Source organism: Sturnira hondurensis, unplaced genomic scaffold (genome assembly GCF_014824575.4).
Source record: "Sturnira hondurensis isolate 20B ecotype Veracruz unplaced genomic scaffold, ASM1482457v3 Scaffold0014430, whole genome shotgun sequence".
Lineage (NCBI taxonomy): Eukaryota > Metazoa > Chordata > Mammalia > Chiroptera > Phyllostomidae > Sturnira > Sturnira hondurensis.
The window spans coordinates 997,016-1,015,634 of record NW_028087061.1 but is presented as its reverse complement, the minus strand read 5'-3'; the positions used below and the strand labels follow the sequence as shown (position 1 = coordinate 1,015,634).

The 18,619-nt window shown below is 54.0% G+C and overlaps 1 protein-coding gene across 3 annotated transcripts in view; it reads right to left on the bottom strand.

The window, feature by feature from the left end:
• The window catches only part of MDGA1 (MAM domain containing glycosylphosphatidylinositol anchor 1), a 55,928-nt gene that overhangs the window by 23,486 nt on the left and 13,823 nt on the right, over window positions 1–18,619 (bottom strand). For all 3 annotated transcript variants that reach the window (XM_037063267.1, XM_037063266.1, XM_037063268.1), the window contains exon 2: window positions 2,937–3,076. In XM_037063267.1, the coding sequence (XP_036919162.1) occupies window positions 2,937–3,076 (140 nt within the window). The remainder of the gene's footprint in view (window positions 1–2,936; window positions 3,077–18,619) is intronic.

Genomic DNA, 18,619 nt, shown 5'->3' with positions numbered 1-18,619 from the left:
GAAAGAGACGGAGAGAAATGTGGATGTGTGAGAGAAACACCAATTGGTTGTCTCTCACACCCCCAACTAGGGACCTGGCCTGCAACCCAGGCACATGCCCTGGCTGGGAATCGAACCAATGACCTCTTGGTTCACAGGCCGGCACTCAATCCACTGAGCCACACCAGCCAGGGCACCACATTTTAAACACTTATTTTAAAGATCCTTTAAAATTGCTCTATTATTTGTTTCCTCAGATATGAATTGTTCAGTTATTTAAGTATACAGCCTGGCTCTCCTGGTGCTGGATTTTTAAGTGAGTTTTAAACTTTCACTCCACAGGCCTGTAATCAGTGGCAATCATCTTCCACAGAAGTCCCACTTAGGCCCTGACAGGCCTGTCGGTGGTGTAGCTCTGTGGTTGCCTACGGCCGAGACACATGGGTTCCCAGGTGCCAACCAGTTTGTCTGTTAGTTTCTTAGCTGGGGGTCTCCTCCCCAGTGCAAGAGGCAGGCAGGCTGAGGGTCACGCTCCCTCACAGGGCCCTGTTTGCATGCACATCCTGAAAGACAGAGTCTGCTCCCCGCTGTGACTCTGGGCGGTGGGAGAGAGGGCTTCTGGTCCCCATTCACAGGCGGTGCCACTCTTCTGAGCTTCCAGAGTTGGATGGAGTCCAGTTCCAGCTTCTAGCCACAGACGGCCCACGGCCTCTCCTCAGTCGGCTCCATGTGTGCATCGACACTACAACCCCGAGGTCCACGTAGGCCGGGCCGCTCCAAGGACCAGGTTCTCCAGCTCCGGCTCACTGCCATCACTCTAGCTCCCTTCTTCATTGGGGCCCCAGGGATTCCCTCTCTCTGGATATTTGGAGTGAAGAACTCCCGCCCACCCGTCCCCCGTTCCGACACAGAGAGGACCACGAGATGCTGATGCTCCCCTGTGAGACAAGATGCTCCATGACAAGAGGAACTACAACTGTATCCTTGGGCTGCATCACAAGGCTGGGCACAGAGCAAGTCCTCAATACATGTTTGTTGTCATGAAATGAGTGGAAAGGGAACTACAAGGCATTTCGGGAGTGGTGAGCAGCAGTGTCAAAGCAGGAATGAACGGGGTGTACTTGGGCAAGTGCGACTGGAGCACAGGTGTGAGGAAGGTGGGGGATGAGACAGGAAAGGCAGGTGGGGGCAGATTGTGGGAGGTCTTTGATTCTACCTCCAGGAGCCCGAACTGGGTCTGGTCCGTAATGGGGCGCCATGAAGGGTTTCTGAGAGGGGAGTGATATGATGTAGCAGGCTGGAGGACGAGAATCAGGGACCAGGGTGCAGGAATGGCCTGGAAGGGGAGATTTGGGAGAATGGGCAATAGACCAGGGAACAGGACGGAAGGACTGACCCAGAGGAATAATGAGGAACAGACAGGAGAGGACCCACGCAAGAGCATAAAAAGAAAGGTGTCAGGGGCTGGCAATTTGTGGGAAATGAGATGGGACAGAGGCACATGTGAGCACAGGGGTTTAAGCCTGGTGGCAGGAAAAACAATCAAACTGTGGATGGAAATAGAAAAAGGAATGCATGTACATACAGCCACCACCGCAGATGACTCACACACCTGACGCACAAAGGGACATACACAGATGGCCAGTGTGGCCTTAGGGACAGATGGCCCAGCTGCCTCCCTGGCCACAGGATGGACCACCCCTAACGGTCACACCTGACACCACCCTGAAGACTGGCAGCCCGGCTTTCACTTCTACACAGGCCTTCCAGAAGGAGCAAGCAGCGGTCACAGTTTCAGGTGACAAGAGTCTTGCAGGGGTGTCCAACCTTTTGGCATCTCTGGGCCACACTGGAAGAAAAGTTGTCTTGGGCCACTCATTAAATACATTGTGACATGTAATCACAAAAACATCTCATAGCATGTAAATAAAGTTATGATTTTGTGTTGGGCCGCATTCATAGCCATTCTGGGCTTCATGCAGCCTGTGGGCCACAAGCTGGACACCTCTGCAGGAGTCTCCTTGTCCACTTGCTTATCTCAAGGCCAAACCTACTAAAGCTGTCCCTGTTCCCAAAATTACCCTAATAAAAGGATTTCACATTTCATTCTCCTTCCCAGAATCCAACCTAAACCTTCCTGCTGCTCTTAAAGGTCACAGCAGCTCACCAGCAAATTCCACACATCCCTCCAGCCTCCTGCCTCCTCCCATCAGCTCTCAGTGGTAAGCAGCCTACACTTCCTGTCTGAACCATTCAGTTGGTCTGAGACAAAATTCACCTGGCATTTCCAGACACCCAGCATCTGTTGCTCTCTAATTGCTTTGAGCCTTTTAACCTCAAGAGTGTAGGCCTTGCCCACCAGAAGCCTCCCAAAGTAGAGATTGTATTCTCTGTTGCTGATCATTCCTGGAGCCCCCAGTCCAAAGACAAATACACTGAGAGGAAGTGTACAGGCTACAGGGAACACTGGTTCTGGATGCAAATTCCGCTTCCCCCTTCGTGAGAGTTGTGTGACCTTGGGAGTTTACCCAACCTGAACCTCTATTTCCTCAGCTGTAAAATGGGGGCATGAATGGCTTCCTCGTGGCATGGCTGTGAGGAGCCAAAGAGAAAACACTGGAGAAAGCACCTGGCATAGTGCTGGGCGCCCTGTCTGCTTTCGAGTACGGCTGCGGAGCAGCTGAGGACGTGTCTGCTCACCTCTGCCAGGGATGGAGTGGAGCTGAATAACTGGCCTTCTGTTTTCCCTGTGGCCGTCAACGTTTTCGAGTGACTAAGCCCACAGCCTCCAGCCCTTCCTCAGAGTTCATTTTCCAGCTCTTCCCCCAGCCCTGGCTCCTGTCCTCTGTTCATTTGCCACCGTGGCCTCTAGTCCCCCGCACCTGCTGCGGCTTCTTGAGCTCTGATTGCAGAGAGGGGATGGAGAGGGAGGCTGCACAGGCTGGGTGGGGGCTTACCTGGGGCCGAGGGTGCCCAGTGACAAGGCACTGCAGCACAAGGGTGTCGCTCTCCCGAATGGTGTAGACCCGCTCACTGATGTTGTCCTCTTTCACCACACACGCCTGGCCGGCGTGCACGATCTGGGCCTGGGCTGGAGCTGGCAGAGAGCGAGGAGGTTTAGACAAGGGGCACCGGGGCCCCAGGGGGTCTGAGGCTTCCTCCTGACTATGTCAGGGGGAGAGGTCAGCCCAGACCTCCCCAGGTCATTCTTCAGAGGCCCGATCCCATTGAGCTCAGGAAAGAACCCTCCCAGAGCCCTGGGCCACCAGAAGGGCCAGGAACTCAGAAAGGGGCAATTCTTCCTCATCCCACCCCCACTGCAAGAGATCTGGGCTCACCCATGAGCTGATGAGGGTGAGGGGCTTTGTCATCCAGACAGATTGTTTTAGCAGCCCCCTGTGGTGGAGGCTGCCGGTGCTCCACCCTGTATCTGGCATCTGCATGCGTCCCCAGCTGCTCTGAATGACAGCTACTGGGTGCACAGAGCTCACCTTCCCCAGGGAACTGCCCTTAGCCCATGGGAGCTGACTGGACCAGAAATGCCTAGGAGGGCGCCCTCTTCCCCAATACACACACGCCCTCCCGATGACTGGCAAACAGGTGCAACAGCCCAGCCCTCTTACCTTAAGATGGGATGACTATGGTGCTGTTTACACTCCAGAGCCCCACCTCTGAGCCCCTGGACCCCTGGACCCCTGGACCCCATGACCCCAGGAAGAGACTGAGGCTCTCAGCTCAACCACATATTTGCCCAACTGCTTCCCTTTTTGTCCTATTTTCTCCTGAGAATATTTCCTCAGCAAATCACCTGCCTGAACTGTACCTACCCCCAACAATCCCAGGCTCTACTCCTAGAGAGCCTAACCTAAGACACCCCCAACCCCACAGACTACACACTCCCCTTACCCATAGCCCTGCTAATTTCCCCCCACTGCACCTGTGCCAGCTCTTCTCCAAGGGACAGAAGTTCTCAAAAAACCGGCTCTTCCGTGACCTCTCTCGCAATGCCCAAGGCTGGGGAGGGGGAAATGACCGAACTGGAAAAGTTCACAGCCCCTCCCTCAGTGGCAAGCCCACTGTGCTAAAGGTAAACTAGCCCCCACCCCACAGATGCGTGGGCTCTGGGAAGGAGAGTAAGGCCCCCAAGTTCACACCTGTCTGCTCACAGTTGAGGGTGGAGAGAGTGGAGGTGGGAGAGCTGATCAGACAGAATACCAGGGACACAGGGAGTGAACACAGTGCTTGCCCTAAATCACAGCGCCAAAGCTGAGATAGAACCTGTGCTTAAAGCATGTGACTCCACCCTGGCCAGGTGGCTCGATGGTTGGAGCATCGTCCAGTGCAGATCGCCAGTCGGCCGGGCACGTAGGGGAGATAGCTGATCAATGTTTCTCTCTCTCTCTTTCTCTCCCTCTCCCCTTCTTCCTCTCTCTCTCAAATCAATAAACATATCCTCGGGTGAGCATTTTTTTAAGTGTAACTTCTCCAGAAGTGCCCCGTGATTGACTGCACCCCCATCCTTTTGTATTGGTCACTCCCCCAGCACAATGGCAAAGCGTCAGTCTGTATGTCTACCAAGTTCGGGGGTCTCGTCTTTCTGCCTATCAGGCTGTGAACTTCATCTTGGAACTCCCAGCACAAGGCCTTAAATACAACAGGCACTTAGGGCATGTTGAATTAATGAATTTACAAAAATATCCCTTGGTGAAGTTGCTAAGCGTTGTGAGAGAGATTAGAGAAGAGAGCCATCCCCACCAGCTGGAGGAAGACTCGCGGAAGGAGGAAGAATCACAGAAGGCTCTGCGGAAGAGGTAGCTTTTGAACAAGACTTCAAAGAACAGGGGGCCTGCGTGCCAGTCAACAGGGCAGTCGACTGCATTATATATTACGATTCACTGGGGGTAAGCCGGTAGTGATCTTTGGACATTTGTTTTCTCATCTCTAAATGGAGAGAATGCTGCCAACTCCGAGAACCCATCAGGGTGGATGTACAAGAACACAGTGTAAATGAGAAATGTTTGGTGGAACTCTACTGCTCTGCAGATGGCACAGTGGTGCCTTAACAGAGTCTCTCCGAGCAACGCTGGGGGGATAGCCGTGAACCAGCTGCAGAGAGGGGTCCACAGAGGCAGCCTGGCTGCAGGTGAAGAAGCCTGTGGGGCAGCAGTTGGGAGTGGCACAGGCCACGTTTAACCATGAGAGTCTCTCTAAATAGCAGCAGGTTCTGCAAACAGCGGCAGCTGCCACCCACCCGGAGTCCGAGTGTCCAGGTGACCATCCTGCCTGCCTGGTGCCCCAGAGGAATGAACCTACACTAGTTGTCAGGAGACAAGCTGTGTGACCCTGGGCAAGTCAGACCTCCGTGGGCCTGAGCTTCCCCGCCCACAGGAGGGGGATGGATGTGATGACCTCTCTGTGGTCTTTTTCAACTCATACTTCCTCTGAATTTTCTAATCAGCACATAGTCTCTAGACTATGCATCCTAGAATCTGGGGAATGGGTCTGACACTGCCCAACCCCCCCCCCACACACACACACACAATGAAAATGCATGAACATGACCACAACACGGAGGAGAGAGTTGTTTTTGGCCAGGTCTCCAGGAAATCCCATCAGGAAACACCCCACCAATGCACAACATGTATTGCTGATAACCCGTGAAGCCACGTGGATGTCTACAGGAGGCCCGGGTGCCTCTCAACAAGGAAAGTATTGATTTAACAGGCTGCCAAGGAAGATAAACTATAAGCTTGGACACTGTGGCTTGCCTGTAGCCGGACAGTGTGGCAATAACAGAAGATTTGGTGATTAATAAGGAATATTACAAAAGAGCTGGAGAGCTAAGCTTCCTCAGGGCTCAGCCAGGACAGGCCAGACAAGACCGGGCCTGGCCAGCAGACACAAGGCCTCCGGTCTCCTGACAGGTACGTGTCCTCACTGGAGGCGGGGCGAGGAGTGGGCACCAGGGATGATGGCATCATTAAGATTACTTAACCCCCTTTGATGACGATACTAAGACTATTCAACTCTAAAAATGGTAACACTACTTTTGAAGAGATTCGGGCTAAACAAGTGTGTACCCACGACACAGGAGTCCCACTGCAGGCTATGTCCCTGATAAAGTGACTGCTTCTGACAACCAAGCACTAGACTGTCCACAGCAGCCTTTTCCACTGTAGCTCACGACAAGAAACGACCTGCATGTCCAGCAGGGGCAGCGCAGGGTAATGAATTGGTATATACAATGGAATATCACACATGAGAAAAATGAACTGCTGCCAGATGCATCACTAGTGAATCCCACAGGCACAGTTTAAGTGAAAGAACTTGGATACAAAAAAGTAACTATCGTATAGTTTTATCTATTCAAAACTAAAAAATGGAAAAACCAATCTTGTAGTAATGGGGCCACAACAGCAGTGGCCCTTGGGTGGGAGGCGGTTACTGGCGGAACGGCACTAGAGGACTTCCTGGGGAGAAGGCGGGATCCCATCTGGTTACATCTTAACCTGAGGGGGCGCTACACAGGTGGACGCACACGTAAAAATGTATCACTATTTACTTCAGGTTTTACAGTATCTAAGTTATTACATTTCAGTTTTTTAAAAAGCAGCCACCTCCCTTTGGTGACACTGCACGCTGAGGTCCCCTTCCTTTACGTCACTAACCTCTGCAACCCCTCACGCCCTTTACTGTGACTCCCACTTGAGGAGCCACTGCACAGGGCTGCTGTCTTCCAGGCGTAGACAGTCCTTCTGGAGGAGCACTGGCCAACAGCAAAGTGCCCAGACCTCCTTGACCTTGGCTGGCATTTCAGTGTGTCCATCACCCCACCCCACTCCCCACTGAGTTTCCTTAGTGTGAGTCAGCCTCCCCCACGTTGCTCGGTGCTGGAATGTCTGGACCCGGTTTCTGACCAGGAACCCCCCGCCGAGGGGCAGACCCCCAGAGGAGCTCTGTCCCACTTAACCTCAGCTGCCCCTCCTCACACCCCGGGACGGCACTGCCAACAGCGGCATCTTCCGGTTCCAAAGGCAACCAGGCCCGTGTCAAGAGGTGCCACGACATAATCCTTTCATTCAGTCTGTCAAACAACAAACGCTTCGAGCCTGCCGCTGTGCTGGGTGCTGAAGAGGCTGTCGTGAAAAGCAAACAAGGACCAGCTCTGAAAGAGAATCTGTGGGGAGATGGACAGCGAACCAGAAAGCAGACGTGAACAGGGCAGTTTCGGAGCATGCTAAGTGCTAAGACGCCTCTGAGGCATGTGACAAGGAACAGAGGGCTGAGGAGAGAGACCTGCTGTAGAGACATGGAAGGAGCCGACAGTCTGGGATGAATCCCCGGCTCTGCTACCCAGTGGTGGGGTGACAACGGGAAGGTTAATCCCTCTCAGCCTCAGCCTCTTCATTTGTAAAATGGGAACAGTAATGCCTTCTCCCAGGGCTGGTGGGAAGGTTTAAAAGAATATATGCAAAACACCTGGACAAAGAGCATGTGCGCTCTCTCTAAATGACAGCTCCTAAGATGATGGAACAGGAGCAAGAGATGGGGACAGGCGGGCCCCCTCTGCGGCCCCCTCTGCATCCTGGGGGAGGAAACACTCAAAACAGGCATTAAACCAGCAGGGAGTTTTCATGAATATGGTCAAGACTCGTGTTGGGGGCTGTGTAGGGCTTCAGGAGGCCTTCAGCAAGTTATTTTGTGACTTTCTGCAAATCACTTAAGCCTTAGTTTTCTCTGCTGTAAAACAGCACATCGTTGCAAGGAATAAGTAAGTAGACACACGTGAAGTGGTTAAAACAGTGTCTGGTACACAGTGAGCAATCTGGCCACATCACCCAGCATTTTGATTCTACAAATGACCCCACCTCCCACTCGGCAGCCCACCTCCCTGGGGGCCTGAAGCCCACTGCACGACAGGACCCTGGCTTTTCTGCACAGATGACGAGGGCTGATGTGTTCCCGGGGCCCACAGTATGTTTCCAAACTCCTCGCCTCCGTTCTGAGAGGCAGAAAGAGCAAGTGCTATCTTGCTCCTTCAGCAGAGAAGGAAACGGAAACCTGGAGAAGCAAATGCCCACGTCACTCACTGACACAGGACAGTAGCTGAGCTGGGACTCGAACCCGGGCCTTCCACCTGGTAGCTTGGAACTCAGCTCCTGTCTCAGTCACCCTCAGACCCCCCACCCCCACCCCATGTCACCAAGGGAGCCCGTCAGAGCACAGATTCCCAGTCCCCCGTGGAAACACAGGCTTTGACTCTCTAGGCACGGGCCTCGGAGTCCACACCTGTAACACGTCCCCGGGAAGTTCGGAGGCACCTCCGGACCCGATCATCTCCGCTTGATGTCGTGTTGGCGGACAGGAAACAAAACAGGATTTGGGAACCAAGTATGTTTCCCTGCCTCTGGTCTTGAGACTTTTCCTACGTCACTCTCTGAGCTCCATCAATAAAACCCCATGAAAAAAGGAAAACTGTCCCCAACCTGTGTGCCACAAAGTGTTCCTCAACAGTCCCCCGCCAATAAGGACACTGCATCTTCTCTCTCCTCAGTCTCAGCGCACAGGAGTCAAGCATTAAAGGCTCTGAAAAGACCCGCAGCAAACACTGGGTTCACTCCAGCGCTTTCCAACTGTGTTCGGCCATAAGGCCCTTTCTTCACAGAGTTGTCTCTTAACACCTTGAGGAACAGGAGTGTTGTATATAGCAAGTGTGGAAGTGCTGATCCGACGCTCAGTACAAAGCTAAGGTTAGGGAGTCGAGTAACACCCCCACCCCCGCTGGACACACACACACACACCAGTCCCTCGGCTGAGAATGGTCAAGTAGCGTGAAAGATGTCACCCATGGGGCAACCTCACAGTGAGGGCGGCTGAGGCAAAAATGGCGAGTCCCTGGCAGAATGCTTCTGACCAATCAGCTCACTCCTTTCTTCCCCCAAAAGTAGACACCTCAAATTGTAGATGGGGGTGGGGACTTCCGGGGCCCAGCAGGCCCAGTGAAGCCACAAACTCTCAACACTCATGTAAAGGCTACTTCCAACTTGACCACTGGGCTTCCGAAGACAATTCTCACTGGAACCTAGAGGGGGAATTTCATCAAACGTGTGAGGATGCAAGAGTACATGTAGAGCCAAATAAGGCAACCAGGCAGCAAAATGCATGGAAACCTGAATTTGAAGCCCCGGCAGCTTTCCTTCAGGTTTCCTCTCCTGCCACATTTGAAAAGGTCCATTGTAGCCAAGGTGGGGGGCTGTTGTCCTGCTCCCTGCTCCTGACTCTTTCAGGGGAAGCGTGTCTGCAGCCTGGGGAAACTTTCGAACAGAGCAGAGTGGGGGAAAGGCAAGGAGAGGAAAGGGGAGCGGGGCTTCCCCACCTAGAGTTGGCTCTATCTGCCCAGCTGCCAGATTCCAGGGCGGCCACCCTAGCCGCCTCTGCAGCATTGCTGGGTGATCTGAGCCAGGCAACGTGGCATCGCAATCAGTGTTCTGGTCCTGGCTTCACGGTCATCCAGCAAATCCTCATGAGGCTGGGGCTGGGGTAGGGGGAGCCGTGGCACCAGGCCCTGCTCTAGGGCAGTGTAGAGTCTAGAAGAGCTGGGACAAAGCCTGCAAAGAGGCAGAAAGGAAGTGGGGAGGGACTGCTGTGAGCTGGAGTTACGTCTGGGGTCTCCCCCGTAACAACACTGTACACGTAACATAACAATTCACTCTGTCCCAGCATTGCATGGAGTGTTTTATAGCTGCTATTTTATCTATTGCTTATAACAAGCCTATTATTGTTCCCCTTTGTCAGATGAGGAAGCTGAGGCTCAGCAAGGTTAAGCCCAAGGATGCCCTGCTGGTTGGGAGTCTGCCTGACTCTGACTTTTGTGCTCAGCCCCATGCATTTCCAGCGCCTGTGTGCCCACACAGTACTGAGGACATGCCAGATTGAGTTGCTGGTGGGCCACTCCTGTGCGGTGTCCTTGGAGACTACCTCTCCCCTGCCCTCCCAGCCCCAGGTGTGCACATGTTTATCGACCCCTTTATGCATGTAATGCCAATGTACACTTAATACTTTAATGGGTTAACAGTGCTGAAATATTAACAGGCTTTTCTCTTTTAATTAGCTGCTCAGAGAATGGTGGCTGGGGTCTGGGAGAAGGCTGTCAGGGCAGGCGCCTGGCCAGCTCCGCCTGGGCCTCCTTCTGCCAGGAATGGGGCTTATGTGCCTCTCATGAGGGCCTTTGACCATGGAGGAACCCTGCCCTCTGTGCTCTCCACAGCAGGGCTTTGTCCTGCCCTCCCCACCAACCAGGCTGGCTTTGGAGCTGGCTGAAGCCTGTCACAGCCTGCCAGGATGGGCCAGGTGACTTCTCAGGAGCACTCCAGGTCTGGGGCAGGCTCTGATTCTATGACGGGAAAACCAGTTGGAAACAGTCCCACCCAGCCCTCATCATCTCCTCTGGCCTCACCTTCAGGCTGGTCATCTGGAAGGGATACAAAGTGCACTGCCTTGTCCACCCCTGGACATTCTCTCAAGTCACTAGGTCTTGTTCCAAGCCAATTCCCTCTCCAACCTCCCTCTTGCTCCCTGGCCTCCCAAACCCTCCACGAGGAACACCCAGTCACCTGTTAGTGTGCCACTGATCCATCGATCCCTCTGTAACATTTCCTGAGCACCTAGTATGTGAACTAGCCAGCTCTCGGCGCTGGGATGCAGAGCCAAGGGAGGCCCAGCCCTTCTCACAGAAGAAGCTCTGCCCTCCCCTTGCCACAGACCACATCAGGGTCTGCTCTCCGCCCCAAGGGCCCCTCTGCTCATCAAATCAAACCCCCATTCAACCGACCTCCCCTTCGGCTGCAAAAATGTCTCCCCAGCCCCAGTGTACGTGCCGCTGGCCTCTGGGTACAAGGGGGCTGTCACTGCGTGTAGAGAGCAGGCAGAGCTGAACGGATCAGTGCACAGCCTGCCACCCTGTCACCGTAATGGAGGGTAAAACCTAGCTGTGCTCTCGTAGTCAGAGGCAGGGCCTGCTGCTGCTTGCCCAGCCTGCTACCATTTACAGGGCCCGGGCCCATTTTCAGAGCCTGACACTCTGGCAGAGCCTGGCACTCCCAGCAGCCCTCCTCTGCCGAAAGTGGTGGCCAGACCACCTGTGCCCCAGTCCCTAGGAGCATTTGGCACTGCTGCATCCACATCCCGGCCTCGTCGGAAGGTGCACGGGTTTCAACAGCATATGCTCACACTCCTCCATGTCTGGGTATCAGTGGAAGTCTAATCTGCACACCACATATGGAACACTGGGATATCAGGACAGGCCACTGCGAGAGCCCTGCAAGTGAGAGCTCCTGGGTCCCCTGTGGGAAACTAACTGTAAAGGGACTTTCTCCATAGTGGGCTCCAGAACACCAAACTCTCACCAATGAGGGGACTTAGGGCAGCTCCAAGCAGTGCAGAAGGACACTCAAAAAGAGAGCAGAAAGGCACAGGCCTCAGGCAGGGCAGTGCTTCATCCAAGGCTGTAACTGCCAGCCTGAGGGGCTGCCCAGGCCGTTGGTGGGAGGGCCAAGAGGTAGGGCTCTATCTCCCACCTACTGGCCACATGACCCTGGGTAAGTCATTTATTTAACCTCCTGAAGCCTTGTTTCTTCATCTGCAAAAGGGGAATAATACCACACCTGAGGCTGTAGTGGTAACAACTTTTAGGTTGTGTGGCTTAAATAAGATAATGTGCGTTGGATACAGAGCACAAAGACTGTTACCTAGTAGGTGCTCGATAAGCAACCGTCCCCTTCCCATTTGGTAATATAGCCAAGGATCCTCTGGGAACCTGTTCCAAGGGCCTGTAAGAGGGAAATGCGCCCCTGAATGAGGAGGTCTACTTTGGGGGAAACGCCAAGAGCTATCATCTCGAGAGACCAGATGCCAAGGTGGGCTGAAAGAGGTGCTCAGTGGAAGGGAAGCTCTCTCCAGGAGGACATACCGGATGATGGTGGGAGAGAGGGGCTGGCAACTATCAGGGCAGAGAATGGCTTCTGGAACCCAGATCTGACCCTATCTTGCCTGGTCCTGGACGGGTGGCTCAGTTGGTTGGACCACCGTCCCCTATACCAAAAGGCTGTGGGTTCAATTCCTACTCAAGGTGCATACCTAGGTTGTGGGTTTGATCCCCAATCAGGGCACGTATAGAAGGCTTCCAACCGATGTTTCTCTCTCACATCACTGTCCCTCTCCCTCCTTTCCCCTCTCTCTTAAAAAAAACAAATCCTTATGTGAGGATTTAAAAAAAAATTTCCTGCCTGGGTGCCAGCAACCCAGACCCACCAAGCTCTGAGGGTCCTGGGGACCCCATCACTGCAGTTCACTTGGCCCTGGGCTCTGAAAGTGACCCAGACTAGATATGACTAAGTGCCCATGTGCTGAAGCACACCCCCTGACCCCGTCCATAGGAGGCGCAGGGCTGGAGGAGACACAGCCTCAGGCCTGGGGCTCTGGTCCAGGCTGCTGCAGTGACTGCTGTGTGGTCTGGGACAAATCGTTTAACCCTCTAGTCTAAAGCTTCATTTCCCTGACTGTAAAATGGGCAGAAGAGTGTTTCTTATCATGAGTGCTAAATACTCGGAGAATGGCACCTACCATGCACAGCACCAGCTGCCTTGTAGATGCTCAGGAAGTTTAGTTAGAGGGAACAGAATAAAACCAAACTCCTACCTCAGGTGTGTCCTCCGTGAGAAGGTCCCTCGAGTCTGAGAGTTGCAACATCACTGCAATGTCCAATGAGGACCCCAACAGTCCCCTGAGTGACCCTGGCCCTAGGAGCCTGAGGCTCAGTGTACCTGTGACCAAAACTAGGTATGGGGCACATCCTGGGTGGGACCAGAGCCACTGCCAGGACTGCCCCCCCCCCCCAGAACACGGAGTCCTGGGGCAGGGAATGGAGGGGGCAGGGGCTTTGCAGAAGCAAAGAGCCCCAAAGCCCCACCTAACTCCAAACCCTGGCAGCCTCCTCCAAGCCCCACGTCGGAAGCACAGGGCACATCCTGGGGCACAGGCTTGGCCGAGGGGAAACACAGGGCTGGGGCACCACATTTGGGCTGAAATGAACATGTGGGGACCCTGGGCCCTCAGAAAGAAAGGGATGGTGGCAGGTGGGTGGGAGTCGTTTCCAACCAAATCTGAAGGAACTGCCTGAAGGCTCCACTCCAGCACTGAACTTGACTCAACCCAAGTCTGCCATATAAAACAGAGACCGGTACTGTCAGGCCAACGGTGTCTTAAGTGAGATGACATACCAGAGAGGGACATGTAAACTGTGAAGTTCTGCACAGATGAGGTCTCATTAGGGGCTGGAAGACCCAAATGTAGCTTCAGGAAGTGAAAAGTGGAAGTTAAGAATCAGGCCATAATGCACCTATCGGACCAGTGAAAATAAATTAAAATAATAAGATCCGCTGTGGCTGGGCTGTGCACAGGGCTGGCTCGCCCTCCTTACAGCACAGCCCAGCCGTGCGAGTGAGAGCCGTAAAACCGTTCCCATCCCGTGACCCATTAGGCACTCTCACTTTGGGGACTGGGCCCCAAGGAAATAACTTAAAAGGAAAAAGTAATTCACACAAGGATATTCACGCAGGGCTGTTCAGAAGAAAAGAACATTGGCGTCTGCCCAAACGCCCAGCAAATGGAGACGTGGTGGCCTAACGGCAGCCCCTCGGTGCAGGGGGCGCCCTGGGGCCGTCAAAGTAACAGGTCTGAGGGCTCAGTCGGCATCAGGAGACGTGCGTAGGAGATAAAGTCATCCCAGAAAGCAGAGCAGACCACTGTTTACTGCTCTGTAAAAACATATTGACAGGTGTGGGCAGGGAACTCGGAATGAATGCTTGAGGTTTGATGGTCACTGGGTTCCTTTTTCCCCCCTATGAAGTTGTTTAAGTGGGTAATAATAACAATAACAACCTGAAAGCAAAATTGATCTCGCAGCTTGAGAGTGGGAGGGGCCTTAGACCCCAGGACAGAGGGCAAAGGAAGGAAGGACAGTATTTCTGGGGAGTTTACCACCACCAGGCAGAACTCTGATCCCCCCCCACCCCAGGCCACTGGGGGTTCCGGGCCATCAGCCCACCCGGCTGTGGGGTGGGGTTATGGGTGCCATAACCCGACTTCCTGAAACCTCTTAAAGCTGCCCCAGCAGAGTTCCTCCAGCCAGGCCTTCATCCCAGCTCAGGAGGCGGGAGAACAGTGCCTCTAAGGCTAAAAACCGGGGAGCCAGCCCAGTCAGGGCACATGCCTGGGTTCCCAGCCAGGTCCCCAGTTAGAGGGGGCACATGAGAGGCAACCGCACATTAATGTTTCTCTCCCTCTCTTTCTCCTCCCTTCCCCTCTCTCTAAAAATAAGTAAAATCTTAAAAACAAACCAGAACAACCAGGAAGCCAAATGTAGGGGCCTGATTAGCTTTATGCCCCTCTTCATCCACTGGTCCCGGGAGGTCCACCCTTAGGCTGCCTAACACCCCAAGGCCTGAGAGCCACCCTTCACCCACCCATTAGTGAAAACGCACTGTCCCCTGCTGACCGAGTGTCAGCCAGAAACCTAGGAGCTGTCCCTGACTTCTTCTTCCACATCCCATACCCAGTCTACCAGCGAGCCCTCTCAGCTCGAACTTCAGAGCAGATCCTGACTATGACCCCTCAGCTGCCGCCACCACCTCCTGCCTGGGTTATTACAGCAGCCTCCTGATCGGTCTACCCTGCTCCTCCCTTGCCTAGTGAGGTCTGCCCTCCGCACACAGCCCGAGGATCCCCCTTCTGCTCAAAACCCTACCATGGCTCCCAACTCACTTGGAATCAAAGCCAATGCTATTCAAGGGACTGCCACACCCCTGTCATGGTCTCCCATGCCCACCTTGCATTCTCTGCCCACCGCCCCACTGTGGCCACCCTGCTGTCTGCAGGCCAAGCCCACTCCCTCCTGGGGCCTTTGCACCTGCAGCTCCCTCTGCCGGATGCCCTGCCGGGATTCCCAGGACTCGCCCATCACCCATCCCTTCCAGAGTCCTTCCCAGGCCACCCCGTTGAAGACGGCATGCCAGTCCATCCCCTCCCATCGCCCTCAGTCCTCTCCCTGTGTTGTGTGTCCTTCCCCATACTCATCAACACCTGGCATAATAAACTAACTGTCACTTGTCCATCCTCTGTGTCCCTGTCAAAAGGTGAACACCCCTGGGGGAGAAAGCATGTTATACCCTTGAAAGGGATGAACAATCCTTTTTTTCAAGAGTCAATCTGAGAAGCATGAAGTTTAGGAACACATTTTCTTTAGCATCGGCTATATTTATAAATCAGGAAATGCCATACCTGCCCCCCCACCGCTTAATTATTCTCATTATTTTTCTCTCCATCACTGAAGGGTTTCTCGCCTTTTTAGGCTAAAATTTTAGAAACCACATAAGTGGTATGCACTGTAGGACCTGATTATAATGCTGAGCCTCTGAACAACTTGCAAATGACTCCAAACCCAGCAGGTTGGGGAAGAAAAGTGAGGTGCTTGGGGTTGGGGGAGGCCAATTGGACCAGAGTTCAATCGCGGCCAGGCCCAGAAAAGTCACTGCTATTAGGAGGCTCCTCAGGGCTAAGGCTGAAGAGGCAGGGGCTGCCCCCCGGGAGGAAAGTGAGGTCCAGAATGGGCAGTGCTGGGGTGGCAGCAAAGGCTGAAGGCAAACACGCCCATCTCCCCACCTGCAAAGTAGCTCCACGGGAAGGTTCCCGCTCTGGACTTCCCCAAGAGGAAAACGGGAGGAGCACCGGAAGTCTGCCACCCTCCTCCGGACCAGGCTCTGGGTCCTGCTCTCTCTCTGCCAACATTGTGTCACATGCCCACTCCCAGAGGCTCACATGTCACTTCCCTGATGGCAGCTTCTGTGACTTACCGGCTTCCTGAGTCAAACTGGGTGCTGAAATCACCCACTTAGCAGGTCCTCCTCTGAACAGCTGGGTCATTTACTCCCCACATCCCAGGAACCGGGCTAAGAATGGCTTTCCACAAGCACCCCCCATTTCCTCTTCACCACAGCCCCCTGAGGAAGGTGCTGTTATTACTGCCATCTTGTGCATGGGGAAACTGAGGCACGGAGCATCACCTCCTCAAGATCACACAGCCAGTGAGTGGCTAAGGCAGAACTTGAACCTAGATCTGGTCCAGAAGCCTCCACTTCTATCTTTCAGGCCACACTGCCTCCCTATAATCCCACCTGAGTCAGAGAGATGATTATTCATCGACTTTGATATATTTAGTTGCTTGCTTCTGAAATTAGACCTTGGTGGTGTCATGGAGCCTGGCAAGTCATGTGCCACTGCTGATCTCAGGGCTGCTAGTCCCTAACACCTCGATGTGAAGAACTTCTCTGCTTATTCCCTCCCTGGGGGACAATGACAAATGAGGGAAGGAAGCAGTGGGGGGGGGGGGGCTGCAGGACCACTTGGCTGACCCTTCCCAGAATCCTCCTCTGTGGTTGCCATGGCGCCACTTCTGCAAAGGCCTGGGCCCTGGTGAGGAGGGGAGGGTGAGGTGGGGCTGAAGGAAGTGACCCAGAAGATAAAGAACTGGCCTGTTTATAGGGTCCCTCTGGAAAAATGGGGCTGCAGAGCCATCAGACCTCAGACCCTCATCAGGTTCACCCTCCGTGGAAGGGAGAAGCGATTCCCAGAAGGGAAAGACTGAGCAGAGATGGGTGACGGAGGTGACAAAGGTGTGAAGAAGGGTGGGCACATGAAGAAGACCAGACCCTGCAGGGACTGGTACTTGGCAGCACTAGCCCAATGCCCAGCAAATAGTAGGCACTTAATAAATGTCAGCTCAAAAGAGACTTACTGGTTAGGATACCAACGAGCCCCAATTTGCTCAGAGCAGGAATAAAGCACGAGCACTGTGTCAGGGAGACGCACTCAGGGCTCCCGTGCTGAGGGGCTCTCTGTGAGGGGTTCCCGTCCTGCACAGAGCTTTCCCAGGATGCCAGGTCCCCTCTGAGCCTGAGCAACTCTGTCCCTGCAAAGCTGGCTGGGGATCACGTCAGGAGAATAGATCCCCTGCCACTCAACCCAACTGGGGCCACTGTGTCCGTGCGCTCAGCCCAGCCCCCACCCTGGCACAGGCGCAGCGGGTGAGCGCACGCCTGGCACAGGCCCCAGTGCCTGGGAGAGAGGCTCCAAGTGGGTGGCTTTGTGTTTTGTGAAAACCAAATCCACAACTGATCTCTCCAGCCAAGCAGGGCCTGCTGGGAAGGCTGGCAGGCCTCTCTTCCCGTCCCCCCGCTGGGGCCCACCCTCCCCCAGGCACCATGGGGAGCTCCAGCTGCCACCCTGGCTGGCATGGGGGCTGCCGGGCCTGAGCCCAGCTCTGGAGTGCTAGGGTTCACCCCCTCCCCACCCTGACCCCCTTCCTGCCTGGAATAAATTGGAATACAAATCAGAGAAAAATGCTTTCTTCTGTTTGAACAAATTGCTATGGATTCCTCCCTGTCTCAGGTCAGGGCTCACGATGGGGGATATTTTCACTCGCCGACTGCTAATAGACTCAGGAGAAGCAGCTGGATCGATGGAGGCCGGGAAAATTAGCCCAGAGCTCCAGGTCAGCCTTGGCCTGCCCCTGCCCCCACATCAGGACTCCTAGAAGGGAGGGGGCAGCCATAACCCAGGCTGGACACAAGCACCAGCTGACGGCCCATTCCCACCTCTCTGCCTGGGAACCAAGGCAAGGGTATCCAGGAGGGGCAACGGGATAAAGGTGGACTGTGAAAGAGGTCTGTAGTACCCCCCCACAGTCAAGCATTGCCTCTTGAACACAGCTCCATGTTTGTGAGTGCAGCGTCAGCATGTTATGTGCATGCCTTCAGCTCATGCGAGGCCACGCTTATTCACATGCGCACAAAAACACAGATACAGTGCACATGCACAAAGTAGAACACGCAGAATGTATTTCAGCTCCTGCCGGGGTACCCAGCGAGAGCAGTTTATCTAATGCCAGTGGCTCTATCTAATGCACACACGTGCACACACCCCTCACTGTATTAGAGCCCAGATGAGGAAGAGAAGTTTTGTTCACTGGCAGGCAAATCAGTACCACTAGCTTGGCATGACCTTTCACCTCTGGCCACTGGTTTCTGCCTCTAAAAACTGAGCATTTAGGGCCAGGTGATCTCTAACCCTAGCACTAAGCCCATTACCTCTGACCTTTTCATAATTCCAAGCTGGGCCGCCTATTGGCTGTGCGGCCTGAAGACTTCTCTTGCCCTCTCTCAGCCTCGGGTTTCTCTCCTGACAAATGATGAGGTCTGCCCTGAGGGTCCCCTGGCTTTGTCACTCCACAAGCCTGTGATTCTCAATCACCTCCTTGTCTTGTTCTCTGCTGTGTCTCAGCACCCAAAACAGTGCCAGGCACAGACAATACTCAAGAAAGTTGTGATTTACTAATTAATCTCAGGTCCCAGCTGGCAGGGAAAAGACTGAGATAAATTTACAGCAGGGTGGAGGTACCACTCTCATCTGGGCTCCGAAGGCCCGGGGACCTTCAGGGGTGCAGACTAGCCAGGCCATTACCGACAGGAGGTTTCTTTCCTGCAGAGAGAAGCGGACAGAATGCAACCAACTGTATTACCCACAGAGA